The sequence below is a fragment of the Centroberyx gerrardi genome, chromosome 12, assembly GCF_048128805.1.
Source record: "Centroberyx gerrardi isolate f3 chromosome 12, fCenGer3.hap1.cur.20231027, whole genome shotgun sequence".
Taxonomy (NCBI): Eukaryota; Metazoa; Chordata; class Actinopteri; order Beryciformes; family Berycidae; genus Centroberyx; species Centroberyx gerrardi.
Window position 1 is genome coordinate 29,607,421 of NC_136008.1, and position 14,348 is coordinate 29,621,768.

At 43.0% G+C, this 14,348-nt stretch overlaps 1 protein-coding gene across 2 annotated transcripts in view; it reads left to right on the plus strand.

The window, feature by feature from the left end:
* The window catches only part of grik2 (glutamate receptor, ionotropic, kainate 2), a 181,664-nt gene that overhangs the window by 108,145 nt on the left and 59,171 nt on the right, over positions 1 to 14,348 (plus strand). For both annotated transcript variants that reach the window (XM_078287236.1, XM_078287237.1), the window contains exons 7-9: positions 3,177 to 3,320; positions 6,162 to 6,269; positions 9,363 to 9,476. In XM_078287236.1, the coding sequence (XP_078143362.1) occupies positions 3,177 to 3,320; positions 6,162 to 6,269; positions 9,363 to 9,476 (366 nt within the window). The remainder of the gene's footprint in view (positions 1 to 3,176; positions 3,321 to 6,161; positions 6,270 to 9,362; positions 9,477 to 14,348) is intronic.

The following is a 14,348-nucleotide window of genomic DNA, read 5'->3' on the forward strand; positions in this document are numbered from 1 at the left end:
CTCTCCCATTTTTGGAGAGAGAATAGAAATGGGTAGTGTTCACTTCCACTACCCAGTCCCCGCCAGCAGATCCCACTGACTTCTCTCAGCACTGTGATTGACTGACAAGGTGCCGCATTGCTATTATGAGGTCCCTCTGGGCCTGTGTGGTTTCTGGCTGAGGCTGAATGGCAGTGTGAACATCACAGAGCTGCAGCTTCTGCCCTCGCCACCGAGGGAAAGACATTGCTGCCATGCGGCTGGCAATCTCACTACAACTAACTACAACTCTCCCTCACCCACCCGCACACACTACGGTTCGGTTGGTGTGGGTTTGTCAAGGCCGATAGCGAGATTCTTGGATTGCGGGATTTTTGGAGGGAGACAGTGGGCGTGTCCCCCTCACCATTAAGAGAAGCATGAATTGTCCCTTCTAATTACTTATGCCTCAAATTCATATACTGTATTTTTACTCGCTCTGCAATTTTAGAAGCAGAAGTTGAGTTTTACCGAAGCACATTTTGTGATTGGCTTTTAAGGCCTTTAAAGGCATTTCAACGACAAATTAGCCTGCCATCTTTCATATTTTGATCAGGGTTGAGTTTGTCTTTCTGTAACTCACAATGACCAATAATTCTCCTCACTCTTTCTCATACCTGTATACACATTTCTATAGCTTTTATTTCAGTCTTGTTGATGAAGTGATAGAAAAGAGTTTTTAGCCCTACTGCCATGCCTATAGCATAGAAACCTATACACCCCTAGGTGAAATAGTCAGAAAAGTGACTGAGTAGAATTACTGTGTGTGCATGTGTTCTAGTATTCAACTGATAAGGGTTTTTGAAGGCTGATATTTTTGGGATGAAAGCTGCTGATTAGCGATGGTACGATATCTTATCTCTTGTCTATCTCACCATACGATTCGATACACAATATGGGTTCACGATTCCATACAACCACGATGTGATAAATAAAAGCTCAATGACAACAAAGTCTGACTGTGCAGAATTATGTTTATTTCTGAGACACAAATCTTTCTAGCAATGGCACTGGCTTGCTAGAATGTAAACAACAATTTAAAAATGTCATTACAAAGTGACAATAATATAATTTGGATGGAGAGCTTGTGAAACTGTGATAGTCAAGCCGTCTCTTTTGTGATTGCGATCATGATTCATGATCGCAATCACATTCAGCATCGCAATATATTGAATTTTGACTCTCCATTGTAATCCAGCATAAGAACAAGACAAAAACACATGCATGCATATTGTGAAATCAATTCAAGTCTTCCCATTGACAACCAGTGTCGTATTGATCAATTCTGCAGTAAATATGTAATCAATCAAACAGCATCATATCCATCATATCAGAGGTGGATGACACTGACTGGACCAGATCTGAGGTCAGCATCAGTCCTGTATATCTGCAAAGTGATACACTGAGTGTCGGTCTAACCCTAACACAAACACTACAACTTCCAGGTGACACCCACGCTGCAATAAATTCACACTCCCTTCCTTTTCATCAACACCTTTTCCAACACAGTTTATTAATATCTCACACTCCTACATGCACCATCGCCACTCCAAGACAAGCTTATTGACAGTGATTGATTTTGAAACACTCTCATGTGTGGCTATCTTCCACACGCACGCACACAGATACACACACACCCCACCCTATTAGGGTCCAACTAGCGTCTTAAGCCGCAACCTTCTGGCACCCAATCAGGACTCAAATGGGGGAAAATGACAGGTTTGGGAATGATTTATCCTGCAGGACAGCGCTTTTCCGACGCACCCTAGGGCATGATTTCCATACAACAAATGTGGAGAGCTGTTGTGATTGCTTTTCAATCAAGCGAGACAAACACTAATTAGATTTTTTTCTTTTTTTTGAGGGACTGTGGAATTAGAGGTTTCTTTCGTGGAGCGTGGATGACTGGCACTTCTCTGATAGCTTCGGCGATACTCCTCTGTCTGCGGCCGACTGTTTACCGCCAAGACTTTATTATAGACAGCGAGAGAGAGAGAGAGAGAAAGAGGAAGAGAGGGAGAGAGATAGGAAGTGCTTTTGCGGCACACGGTTAGACTTGGAAAAAAAAAAGGTGTTTGGGTATATTAAGCTTAAGAGCTTTTTGATTTTTGTTTGTCTAATTTGCTGTGAGCAGTCCGTCATCGCCGTATTAAATTAGGAGTGTGTTGCAGACACTGTATTGTTGTTGACATGGAGAAAAATGGCCATTGCTTTCACTTCCACTCCCTCCTCCCTTCTTCATCTAGTCCTCTCCCTCTGATGTCTACATCAATCCTCAAAACTGTGCTTTACCCAACACTGCCTGAAAACACACTCTACATTACTGTAAATTGCCCATCCAGCACTACAGACATGGATTTATCCTGCATTGATTTTATAATGTGTCCACTATTTCATACTGTATACATAATATTTTAACTGTAGAGACTGGTGTTCATATATATATTTATATATACATATATAAACCGTATATGTAAACCGTATATACTTTTATTTTTGTACAGCATATTTTTCATATTTATGAATCCATATTTAAGTAAACAATCAAAACTGTACATAACAGCTGGAAGTCAGTCCATAAATGTCAGTAATCCATACTCTTTCCCATAATTCCCTTTCTTACAGTCTACTTAGCATGTGTTGAAATTGTCAGTAGCATAGGCTATGTTTATATAACCACACAATTGTTTATATAATGTTTTATTTTAGCTGTTTTTCTTGCTTATTTTTGTGCTTATACTCTATTTTTCTATACTACTGTTTTGGCTGAATCCCATGACTTTTTCTGCTGCAATTTCATTAAAGTCTCATATTATCTTATAAATGCATAATATGTCAACGGTGAAATGAAATGTTAAAATACGGAATCAAATACAGTTTTACTCTCATGGCATTTTTTTTTTTAATCATTTTTATTTTATTTTGTTTTCTCACAGCTTGGTGTGTCCATACCATGCCAGCATGCAAATCCACACATCAGGGATTGGATCTGACAATCTGATTAACCCATCATCGTTTTGATATTTCGGATGATTCTGAGCAGATCTGCGGCGACTGGTTGTGGTGATTTGCGATGCACCGCACTCCATGTTAATGACGGTCTGTTTTCTCTCTCTCTCTCTCTCTCTGCCTCTCTCTCTCCCTCTTTCGGCCCGCAGACGGACGCAGCGCTGATGTACGATGCCGTGCACGTGGTGGCCGTGGCTGTGCAGCAGTCTCAGCAGATCACTGTCAGCTCATTACAGTGCAACCGACACAAACCGTGGCGCTTCGGGAACCGCTTCATGGCCCTCATCAAAGAGGTAGACGCTTTTCTACCCGTTCCCGATTCCCTCTCCCTCCCTCATACACACACACACATGGTAAACACACACTCGCAGGAAAACAGATGGAGAGCGAATGGGGAATAAAGCAAACGCTGTGGCAGTCAAGGGCAAGGGCAATAGGAGGAAATAGAAACAATTTATCGGTGTATTTATTTATATGGAAATCATTTTTCCGGTGCGTATGTACATACGCCAGCCCGCTCCCCCAGGAGGGGCGCCGTCTTGACCCCGCTCTCTGCGTCTCAGCATTAATCGTTCACGCGGGAACGGGAAGAGTCGACGTTATCTTTAATTTTTTTCGTAATTGTACCACAGTGCGCTACATTCGTGAAACTGGGACGGTTAATCCGAACCTCGCTGTCAGTGGAAAGGGCAGGATCGGGCAGCCTATATTTAGGGTGCACCCCCCACCCACCCCCAACACACACACACACACACACACACCCACCCCCCTCCTAAGATTTTAACTATAGAGGGATGGTAGGCGTAGAGGAAGGGGGAACCACATACATGTGGACATATTTATATCAAGCGCACAATTGCTCGCCGTGCAAATAATCTCATCTCCTCTTCCCTCTCATTCCTCTTTCTCTCTCTCTGTCTCTCTTTTTCTCTCTCTCTCGCTTTCCAATCTCCCCCTCCATTTGCTCTTTTCTGGGGTGTTTTTTTTTTTGTCCTGAGACTCCAAGCCTCTCTCTCTCTAAGCCTATAGAGTCGCGCTTGGGGGAAAGCCAGCCGTTTACAAAAGGCGACGCTCTTTAGCTTGATGGCTACCGCCGCTGAGCGCGCGTCATTGGCGAGGCCCGCGCTTAATCCAGAGTGATGCTCTCCACAAGCTTACATGACACTATCTTTTTAATACTCCCTCCCACTGGATCTCTATATAGTGTACAGCGCGACCCACCTCCAGATGACGCCGTCCTCCGATTGCTGTATGAAATGGAATTATTTTCGCATTGTAACGCATGTGGCATGTTTTACCTTAGGCAAAACATGCTCTTTGCAATACAGATTACAGAAAATATGCATTCCATACAGCATGTAGGCGACTCAGTCATCTACAGCAGGGGTTATCAAACATTTTCATGCCATGGACCCGCAAATAGACACATATTAGGTCCCCAGATACCCAATTGATCAGATTCCGTCCCAGAGACCCATATGGGAAGATTTTAATTGTTGATTTAGTATTGAATTCTCGAACTGTCAGCACTCAACCTGGGAAGATAACAGTGGTGAGAGTGAAACCTAGGATTACAATAGTCATTCTTACACATTCTCTTATTGGGATCATTTCTAGAGAAGTATAGTGGACTTAAACTATTTCTCATTTTGCTGGGGATGCCCTGGAACCCCCTCAAGAACCACAGGAGGACCCCCACTTTGAGGACCACTTGGCAGTTTGATGGGACATGGGACACTACCCTCAATATCTCTATTTTAGAGTCTTAGGTTTGACCAAAGCCTTAGAAGCCCCCATCGCCCAAACTTCGGCACTTGAATCACGAAGCCATCGAGGCTGGTGCTTATTGAACAGTTGGTGTTACAGCTTTGCTCAGGGTCACTGGAAAGGACCGACCTTTTTGCTTCAAGTCAATACCACTACCCGCGAGTTCGCACATCGCCTGCAATAAAATGGTATTGATTTGTCCTATTTGGACAGGACTAACTTGAATCCGACATTCGACCATCGCATTCGTGACAGTGGGAAGTTGCATAGTCGCTGAGTTTGGGATTTTAATTTGTGCAAATTTGTTAAAAGGCAGAGGAAAAAATTAAGCAGAAACGTCTTCTGCAAAGACAGAGGTCTCCTGATAATGTGGATTTGTATGTACATCCACGTTCCAGTAATTTGGGGCAAAACACTGGCTCCACAGCACTTTTTGAACTAGGAAACTTTTATCATTATTTTGACCATCATGGGACAGTAAAACTCTCAATTGAAAGCCATTCTAATGAAATTCTGTTATGTGGGTTAGCAGCTCCTTAAGGCAGGGTGAGGCAGGTTTCACTGCAGGTTTTGCAGACTATTGAGCAAAATCCTCCCACACCACACTGGAATGACGTCACAGGCTGATATCTGAATTTTAATAATAAGCCAATATTGGCCACATACAGGGGCAGACCCATATATCATTCTAAACGTACACAAACATGCTCTAAACAAATGGAAAGCATGGGAGCTCCCCACTTCCATAATTTGTAATAGCCCCACTGGAATAGGACATGGTACACCGACTTTTCCCCATTCCTCATTGAATAAATGAAGGTATCAATGGCACTCAGTGGTATCAGTGGAGAGGGATTCAGTCACTGGGATTCAGTCAAAATAGTATGACAAATGCTTTCTAACATAGTTGACTGTGTTGAATGAGTAACTTCCAGACGTGTGACTCCCACTCGCCTAACTAAAGATAGGTCCTGAACTCACCAGCTTCCAGCCAGAGTAACAGTTCGATGATTTGCTGTGCTTGAGAAAAAAAGCCTTTCCTGCTCTGAGCCACTTTCATGCCAGATTGTATCCTATCACACCCCTCCGTATCTGTAAAGATTGGGTAATTACCTTCCCACTGTCGCGAATGCAACCCCGGAGTCTAAGTAGGTGCCTTCACACCAGAGAAAACTATAGGGATAGAAATGGTGTGTGAGGGAGTGAGGAAGAGGGAGTTTGTGCTTGGACTGGCTTGCCTTTACGCTGACATCAAAAGCGAGGATGCAGATGTGATGCGGATGCTTGACTGTCTTCTCTCTCTCTCTCTCTCTCTCTCTCTCTCTCTCTCTCTCTCTCTCTCTCTCTCTCTCTCTCTCTTTCTCCAGGCCCATTGGGATGGCCTGACAGGGAGGATCACTTTCAACAGGACCAATGGCTTGAGGACAGACTTTGACCTGGATGTCATCAGTCTCAAGGAGGAGGGACTAGAGAAGGTGTGCTTGTGTGTGTGTGTGTGTGTGTGTGTGTGTGTGTGTGTGTGTGTGTGCATGACTGCTTTTTTCAGAGACCCCCTTTCCACCTGGTATCAACATGGGTCCGGGGTGATAGGATAAAACACATACAGTCCAGGTGTAAATGCAGCCAAGATGCATTGAAGAGCCGATCATCCAATCCACCTCTGGCGGAGATAACACATTAACACCAAGTCTAAATGCATTGCATCTACAATCCATTTATTGGAGGTCCTCAGCTCTTGGGTAACAGTAGCTTTGAACAGCTGATTGCGTTTCTAAACTTACAACTTGGCCGTCTCAAAACAGAATGGAATACAAATATTTAATTTCTGTGCTGTTTTGACAGAAAACTGAACATTTTGCCACTTATACGTCTGATTTTGTGTTTAGATGTCAGCATGCTGATTACCTAGCTAACCGTAGTATCTGATCAGCTACTCTAACCATCAGTGTCTTGTCGTTAACACATCTGATTTTCCCACTGGCAAACATTACATGGCCAGTAGCTTGTAGTAGCTAGGAGTTGCATTTGCTTTGCTAAATCAGCAAACTGGGTAGTTACCTAGCTAACAAAGCCACAAACTAACTGACTTTTCTTAAGCTACAGCTTGAGAGACAGTAGAGACAAGGGCTAAAGACAAGACCGTTTACTGTGTCACAGTAACCTACATTTGGAAACAAATCTACCTCATCACACTATTCACTTTTACTGAGAACATTGAACTGACCTACGGCCACACCACAACAAGCTTTCTCAGCTAGCACTTTTTTTGAACTAGCTCTTTTTCTTCCCTAATTATATATTTAGATATTACACAGCCAATTCTCCAGAGCAGAGAGATTTGTAACACAACTACAAAGCCAAGAACTACGGAAATAGAAATAAACTGGATCCATCCATCCAGGAAGGCACACGCAGATCAAACGGGCATCAGGCAGCTCAGATAGCCTACTAGCATACTGAGACAAGACATTTGCTGTCAATTTTAAGTACGTTAATATTACTAGAGGAAGTGACGCATGAAAATCTGTGTTTTGGCAAGGGATTGGCGAGGGAAATACGATTTTAATGTGTCTACCGGAGATGCATTTTGATGCCAGATGTAAATATATTCCAGCTCCATCAGCTCTACACACAGTGAGACGCATGTTATTACCAGGTATAAAGGGGGTCTGTATGTCATGGCATGCACTTGTATATGAATAGAGGTGTGTGTGTTGTACATCTGTTCTTAGGAATGGCGTCTCTCCAGTGTTTAGCAGTTAGCCTACTTAAGATTCATGAGCGTAGCTGCGGGAGAGGGAACTTTAAAAATTCCTGCTAACACCATCGATACGAATAACATTCTTACGTGCGACTGCAAACACTTCACACTCCGGCATCCTCACCGGTGTTCGCCTCTCAGGCAGCTCCTGACCTCCAGTCTATGTGCTGTGTGCGCCCGCACCTCCATGAATAATTTACTCTATTAATAAAACCCCTTCAGAAGCCCTCCAGCCTCATGAAGGCTGAATTAAAGAGTTGATTTGCAATTACAAAGCCCTATCCTGGGCCCCTCGCGCCGGGCATCAGAGGAGCCCCGAGGAGTCCGGGCGCTGGTGCGGTGTTTGAGGGTTTGCGGTCCCTGGTAGTGATGGTGAGGAGGCCGGGGGGAGAGGGGTGGGGTGGGGGGGTGTTTGGATGGGGGGTGTCAGGGAGGCTCTGGGGGTAAGGAGACTTGAGGGAGAGCTGAGAGAGGACAGCAGAAGCCTAGAGGCACGATTCGATACCCTCGTCGTCATCCCCCCCCCCCCCCCCCCCCTTTTCAATTCCCCTCAATGCTGTGCTCCAGGTCCTTCACCCCACCCACCCACCCCCCTCACACACACACACACACACACACACACACACACACACGCACACAACTACACCCCCCCACCCGCAATGAATTGTGTACAAGGCCAGGGGGCTGATCCAGAGCCTAGATCATCTCTAACATTATTTCCTGCAGGACTCTCAGTATAAGCAAGCGCCCCCTGACAGTGTTCAGGGTTCACACAGCTGTCAACTGTGTCCTAAGGGTGCTGCACATTATTCTCTGTATGTAGTCAAGATGAAGAGGCAGTGAAGTGTGTGTGTGTGTGTGTGTGTGTGTGTCTGCTTGTGTCTTTGTCAGTGTTGGGTGATAAGGCGTTATTCACAAATGTTGCCTGCTTTTCCCAGTAACGAGTGGTGAGGCGAATTTCTATTTCAACTTCAGAAGTTGTTACGTTTGTTATCGCCCCCCTCTGAATATCAGATTGAAGTTGAATTATACAGAACTGTATCCCACACCCCTACCCCCCAATTACTTTGAGTCATATTTACTCATGGAAGTATTCCCACTACTTTGGTGAGAAATGGTAGAAAAGTTGACTTTCTCTGGGTGGAAGTATTCCCGCTTCTTTTGATTTTATCCAGTAAAAGTCTGACAAGAACATTGGACATCAACGCTATTTGGTCTCCTGATCATTCACAGGAGAGGAAACTGAGTAATCTCAATTTCTGAAAGAAAGAGAGGATGCGATTGGCAGGTTTGAGGGTGTAATGGAAAAGTAATATGAAGAGTAGGGTAACGAGTGATAACGAGTAATTCATTCATTTTTTTGAGTGATGAGCCCAACACTGGTCTTTGTGTGTCTGTGTGTATGTGTCCGTTTGCCTAATACTGTACAACTGGGCTGGGCAATAATTAAATTTTATCGTATATCGTCTTTCAGTGGAATGATATGGTAATTTTGGGATATCGTGATACACAATTCTGCTGTCTAAATTGATGATAACAAGCAAATTTTACTTAAAAACTCTGACAAAATGAGGTTTGATAGGACATGACCATTCACTTCAATGGGATGAACATTAATTTGATTATTTAACATGTGATTTTGAGCCGTATCGTGATATATATCGTTATCGAGAAAAATCCTTATGGTTATCATGACACTGATTTCAACTGTATCGCCCAGCTCTTCTGTACATTAGTGGACTTTACATCTCTTACCCTGACCTGCAACCACTTTAGGGATTAAATAAGAGTTGATTTTGTTTTCCAGATTGGAACCTGGGACCCTCCTAGTGGCCTAAACATGACGGACAACCAGAAGGGGAAGACGACGAACGTCTCTGATTCCTTATCCAACCGATCACTAATCGTCTCCACCATACTGGTATGCTTTTCTCTTTTTCACCAGGCTAAAACGTTGTTCAGCACAGGAGATGACGTAGATTCACCTTATTTGCCCGAATTCAATTCTGGTGTCAGGATGGTCACTGGTGGGAAATCTTCTCCACACAGGAAGTGTGGAAACTTAAAGGTCCCATATCGTGTAAAACGGGATTCCCCTTGCCTCTTTGATTATAAAGGAGTTGGATGTGCTATCTAAACATGGTGAAAGTATCAAAACGCACGGTCGGCAACTAAATCCACACAATCCATATTAGAAAAGCGAGCCTCTAAACGAGCCGTTTGGACTTCCGTAACTTTGTGGCGTCACAAAGGTTCGCTCATTATCATTTTTGTAATAAATAATAGACTAACAAAGTGTTTTTTTCAAAGCGGTTGAGCGGTTGTCATTGTTTATTACCGGAGAGTTTTCCCTACCTGTAGCTGCTGGGCTGCGGTGTCTCACATTTCACTCTTGAAACGGTTAGCCAATCAGAACAGAGGGTTGTTAATATTAATGAGCCTTAAAGACACAGCGACAGAACCAGCCTGTTCTTGGTAAGGCTCAGAGAGATGCTGGAAAATAACGTTTAAAAATGGATTGAGAGTGTTTTTGGTACATGACACCACACACACAGCTTTGAATGGGCCTCAAGACATAAAATAAAACACTGGAAAGTGGAGAATATGGGACCTTTAAGAGTGAAATACAAACATTAGATATTTTGCCTCTGTCATCCTTTTCGTATCCTTTGATGTAAAGCATCGGCCGGGTTGGTAAACATGATTTCTGGGTTTTCGAAGTCCGCAAAATTCAACCCTTACCTTACCATTTGCTGCCATTCGTGGCCGCCAGCGTGCGAAGTTGCCTTGTGCAGCTTTAAATGTGAATTTGTAGTCAAATCACATTGCGATGGTGCTTTATGTGGGACCAATTATAGAAAGCTAGAACAGCTCTCAGCCCTGACTCCCTCAAAAGATGTCATTATTTTAAGCTTTTCCTCTTGAAAAATCCTTTAGTGCCTTGCCTAGGCTGGCCTCTCTTTTTCGAGCACTTTCTCAGGATGCTGTGCTCCGACTCAATTGAAGTAGAGTAGCCCAAAGCACTGCACTCCCAAATTGCCAGTTGACTTCACCACTGTGGAGGACTCCAATTTGGTGGGAACAGGCTCGGGCAGGGCAAATTGACTGATTGATTGTCCAATAAGATTTCATGGTTTACGGCTCTCCCTCCTATCTACCAATTTATCATGCCTATTGCGATATTGTCTCTCCTGCCAAACCGAGGAATTCAAAAGGAAATCTGAGAAGAAAAACAGTGAATTTAAAATTTTCCTCTCTGACCTTTATCCAGACAATCTGCTTCTCCCATGATGATATTTTACTTTACCTTCAATCAGTTGTGCATCATTGCAACGAGACTGTTGTGGTTGCTGTTTTGTTTCTGTCAACTTCCCTACCTCTTGTCACTTGCTTGCCTGTGTGTGTGTGTGCGTGCACGTGCACCCACTCTTCCACAGGCATGTGCCTCATGCGAACCATCACAACAAGCGAGGGAAACTTGTAGAACGAAGAGAAATTAAAGCCCGACCTGATCCTGTTATTAAGACGCTGAGCGTAAAAATAACAATATCAACCAAATTGCGGGTTGTCATTATTTATCGCAGGCCTCCTTTCCTACCATGCGTGCTGTGAAGTGATTGGATTGCTGTTATTAGTTAAGACTCTACGCGGCTGTAATTGCCGTATCAGGATTGAGTCATGGGGAGATCTGTGATGGCTGTGAGCAGCGAGAAAGAGGAGGGAGGGCTGACAATAATTGGGTTTGTTACATTTGATTGATGCACACTTTCATCTAGCTTCTCATCATTTTCTCAGGGATTATGTACTATAAAACACGATGTAATTACTGTTGAGATCTTGGCCTATCAACAGCTTATCTACTTTGGAAATCGCTCCCGTAATGTTGTGGTGGAAATGGAGTACCTTTAGGCTAATGGCTGGTGCTGTAGATGCCTATAATGTCTTAGGAGAGCAGAAAGCTTCCACCAGTGTATAGAAACAAGCTGTGTTTTATAATCCATTGCGTGAGAATATGGGAGCACTGTTCCAAAATAGGGAAAATGTTCAAACTAAGGCTTGTTGATGCAAAAAATATTTATTGGCATTGCAAAAAAGTGCAAAAAATAAGAGAGAATCTCCTCCTACCTACTCACACTACTACTCCTGCTGTTTCATAATGCATTGCAAAATACATTCATTTATTAATTAATTTCCTCTGATTATATTGTTGTAACCTATGTCCTATTCAGTTTAAAAATACTACAGTCACCGTATGCATTATGCGGTTGAGGTATGGCTTTAGGGCGGCAATTATTAGCATGTGCAGGAAACATACACAATGCTGCAGCCTTTTCCCTCTGCAGGGGCGGCTTGCCTTTGCCAGTGTAGGTGCTTAGTATGCTAGTCATCACAAACAATTAATTGAAAAAGAATTCAATATGTGACTTTTATTTACTCCCATTGTGCAATCTGTCAGTCAGCTATCAGGATGATTTTAATGGTACAAATCTGCGCTCGTTCTGCACGGCGCCTCAGGATCAAAGGTATCTTAAATTAGGAGGGAGAAAGAGATAGAGAGAGTGAAAAAAAACAAAAAAACAGAGCCTGGCGATGAGGGTTTAGATGAAAAATTGCAATGACCTCAGGTTTAGATCAGGTTTCATTTCCATTTTGGCTCTTGTCATTCAGGGCGGCTGCTTTCGGATGAGATGTGAGGAAATGCAAACAAGCTTCCAAAATGTGTCGCATTCAGGAAAAGAGACAGATGTGAAAATGCATTAATTAGCTGATACCATGCATTAATTAGATCCTACTGACAAATAAGCACTGTAAAGGATCATTAAGCTAAATGCTGGTGCAATCAAACATATGTTGTTAGTGTAACATTATATCCTGTCGATTATCTACTGCATGATGCACCTCATCTTTCTAATGTGTCTCTTGGAGCCTCCGTTGCCATCAGCTGTTCATTTGCAGGACATTAACCAGATTGTAATACAACTACTACTATTGTAATACAACTACATAACTGGAAATATAATAGAAGGAGGAACCTTAATAGCCGATGGTTCATTCTGTATTTTACACAACGGTCGTTTAACTGTGCAAAGGTAAATGCTAATGAAATATAGAGCTTGCTATTTCATAAATGAGTATAATACCTCACTACTGAGGTTGTAAACGTTGCTTTATGTTGCATGGAATATTTATGAGTTCGTTCTTTTAGCGCATCTTCCCCACTTAGCAGACACACTGCATAATCTGTGAGTATTTGCATTAAAAGGTTGGGTCAGTTTCATTTCTGGAAATAAATGAGTGCATTCAGAGATGTTTTTTTACATTGAGTTTTACTTTTTTTTTTTTACATTCCTGTATGTTTAAGCCAATGGGCAGCCTTCCATCACACAATCGCACGCTGAGAGCAGCAAGACGATTCCCTTTGTTCTCCGCTATATAGCCACGCAGCATGGGAAGGGGAGCAATAATACTAAAATAAATGTTTAAAGATGACTCAAATAAGGCAGTATCATTTTTTTTTTTTTTTTACTCGGACGCAAAATCCATTCATTTTAATTTGCCAGAGAAGAATAGGGATGATTTTGCATTTAAGGGGGGGCTTTGGATGCAGCATCGCTTTAATTAGGTTTGTTTTAAAGAGTATAGCCCTCTCTCTTCTGCTCTCTCTTTTTTTAATTAAAGATGCTCTGGCCTCCATCTGCAGCGTGGCCTCGCTGCATGAGATGGGTGGTGTGTGTGTGTGTGTTGGGGGGGGGGGGGGGGGGGGGACCTATAATACCCTCCACATGCATGTATTTCTGCATGGAGCGGGCCTGAACACACGCAGATTACACACGCAGCACATCAGCAAAAAACACGTAAGCGCATCCGGCGGCGTGCTCATGTGTCAGATTATGTATTTATGTGCTCGCGTGTGTGTGTGTGTGTGTGGGCCTCTGTTTATACGATTAATTGGGATTAAAGCGTTCTGAGTAGTAGCTGGAGCGCCGCGCCACACGCTAATTAAACTATCATTAAAAATTCTTTTTGAAACGCAGGAAGGTTTTTTTTCAACGGCGGCTCCTTTTTTGAAGCGGTGATTCATAAAAGAAAGAAACTGATAAATCTCCATCCGGGGTCAATGTTGGAGCGAATCAAGCCTGAATAAACAAATTGCATGAATTATTGCGTCATTTCGATGATCGCGGCAGGAGGAGGTTTGAAAGTTGACCAGGAATCAGATTTGGGTCAGTCAGTTGAAGTGCAGACCGACCTGCCAGCTTTCTGCTGTACCTCCCATGTCTGAGCAAGCCATGTAAATTTCAGGTTTCACTCTCTGGCCTTGCTCCTTTATATATAGAAAACTACTTTCTTTGCTGTAGCTACTTGTCTTTGCAAGAAAAACCCGAAACAAAAACCTCTGACACACCATTTCCAGTTCCCACCAGAAGATAACCGTGATATAATGCAGTGATTCTCAACCTTTTTAATATCAAGGACCACTAATACTACACTTTATGGCCACAGACCCCCGTTTGATGAGATTTTGTCTCTCAGACCCAAATCTGAGAATATTTTTATTGTTAGATATGATTTTGTCCAGAATTCCATGACTATCTGTATTGTAGGTAGAGAGATAACAGTGAAGCTATGATCAAAACAGTCATTCTTCTACATTCTCTAATTGTTAACTTCTTGTAAATGAAATAATGCTGAATTCATCAGACCCCCTGGAATCCCCTCAAGGACCCCTGGCGGTCCCCGCACCCCACGTTGAGAACCACTGATATAATGGACCACAGGTGTTGCTGTCTGG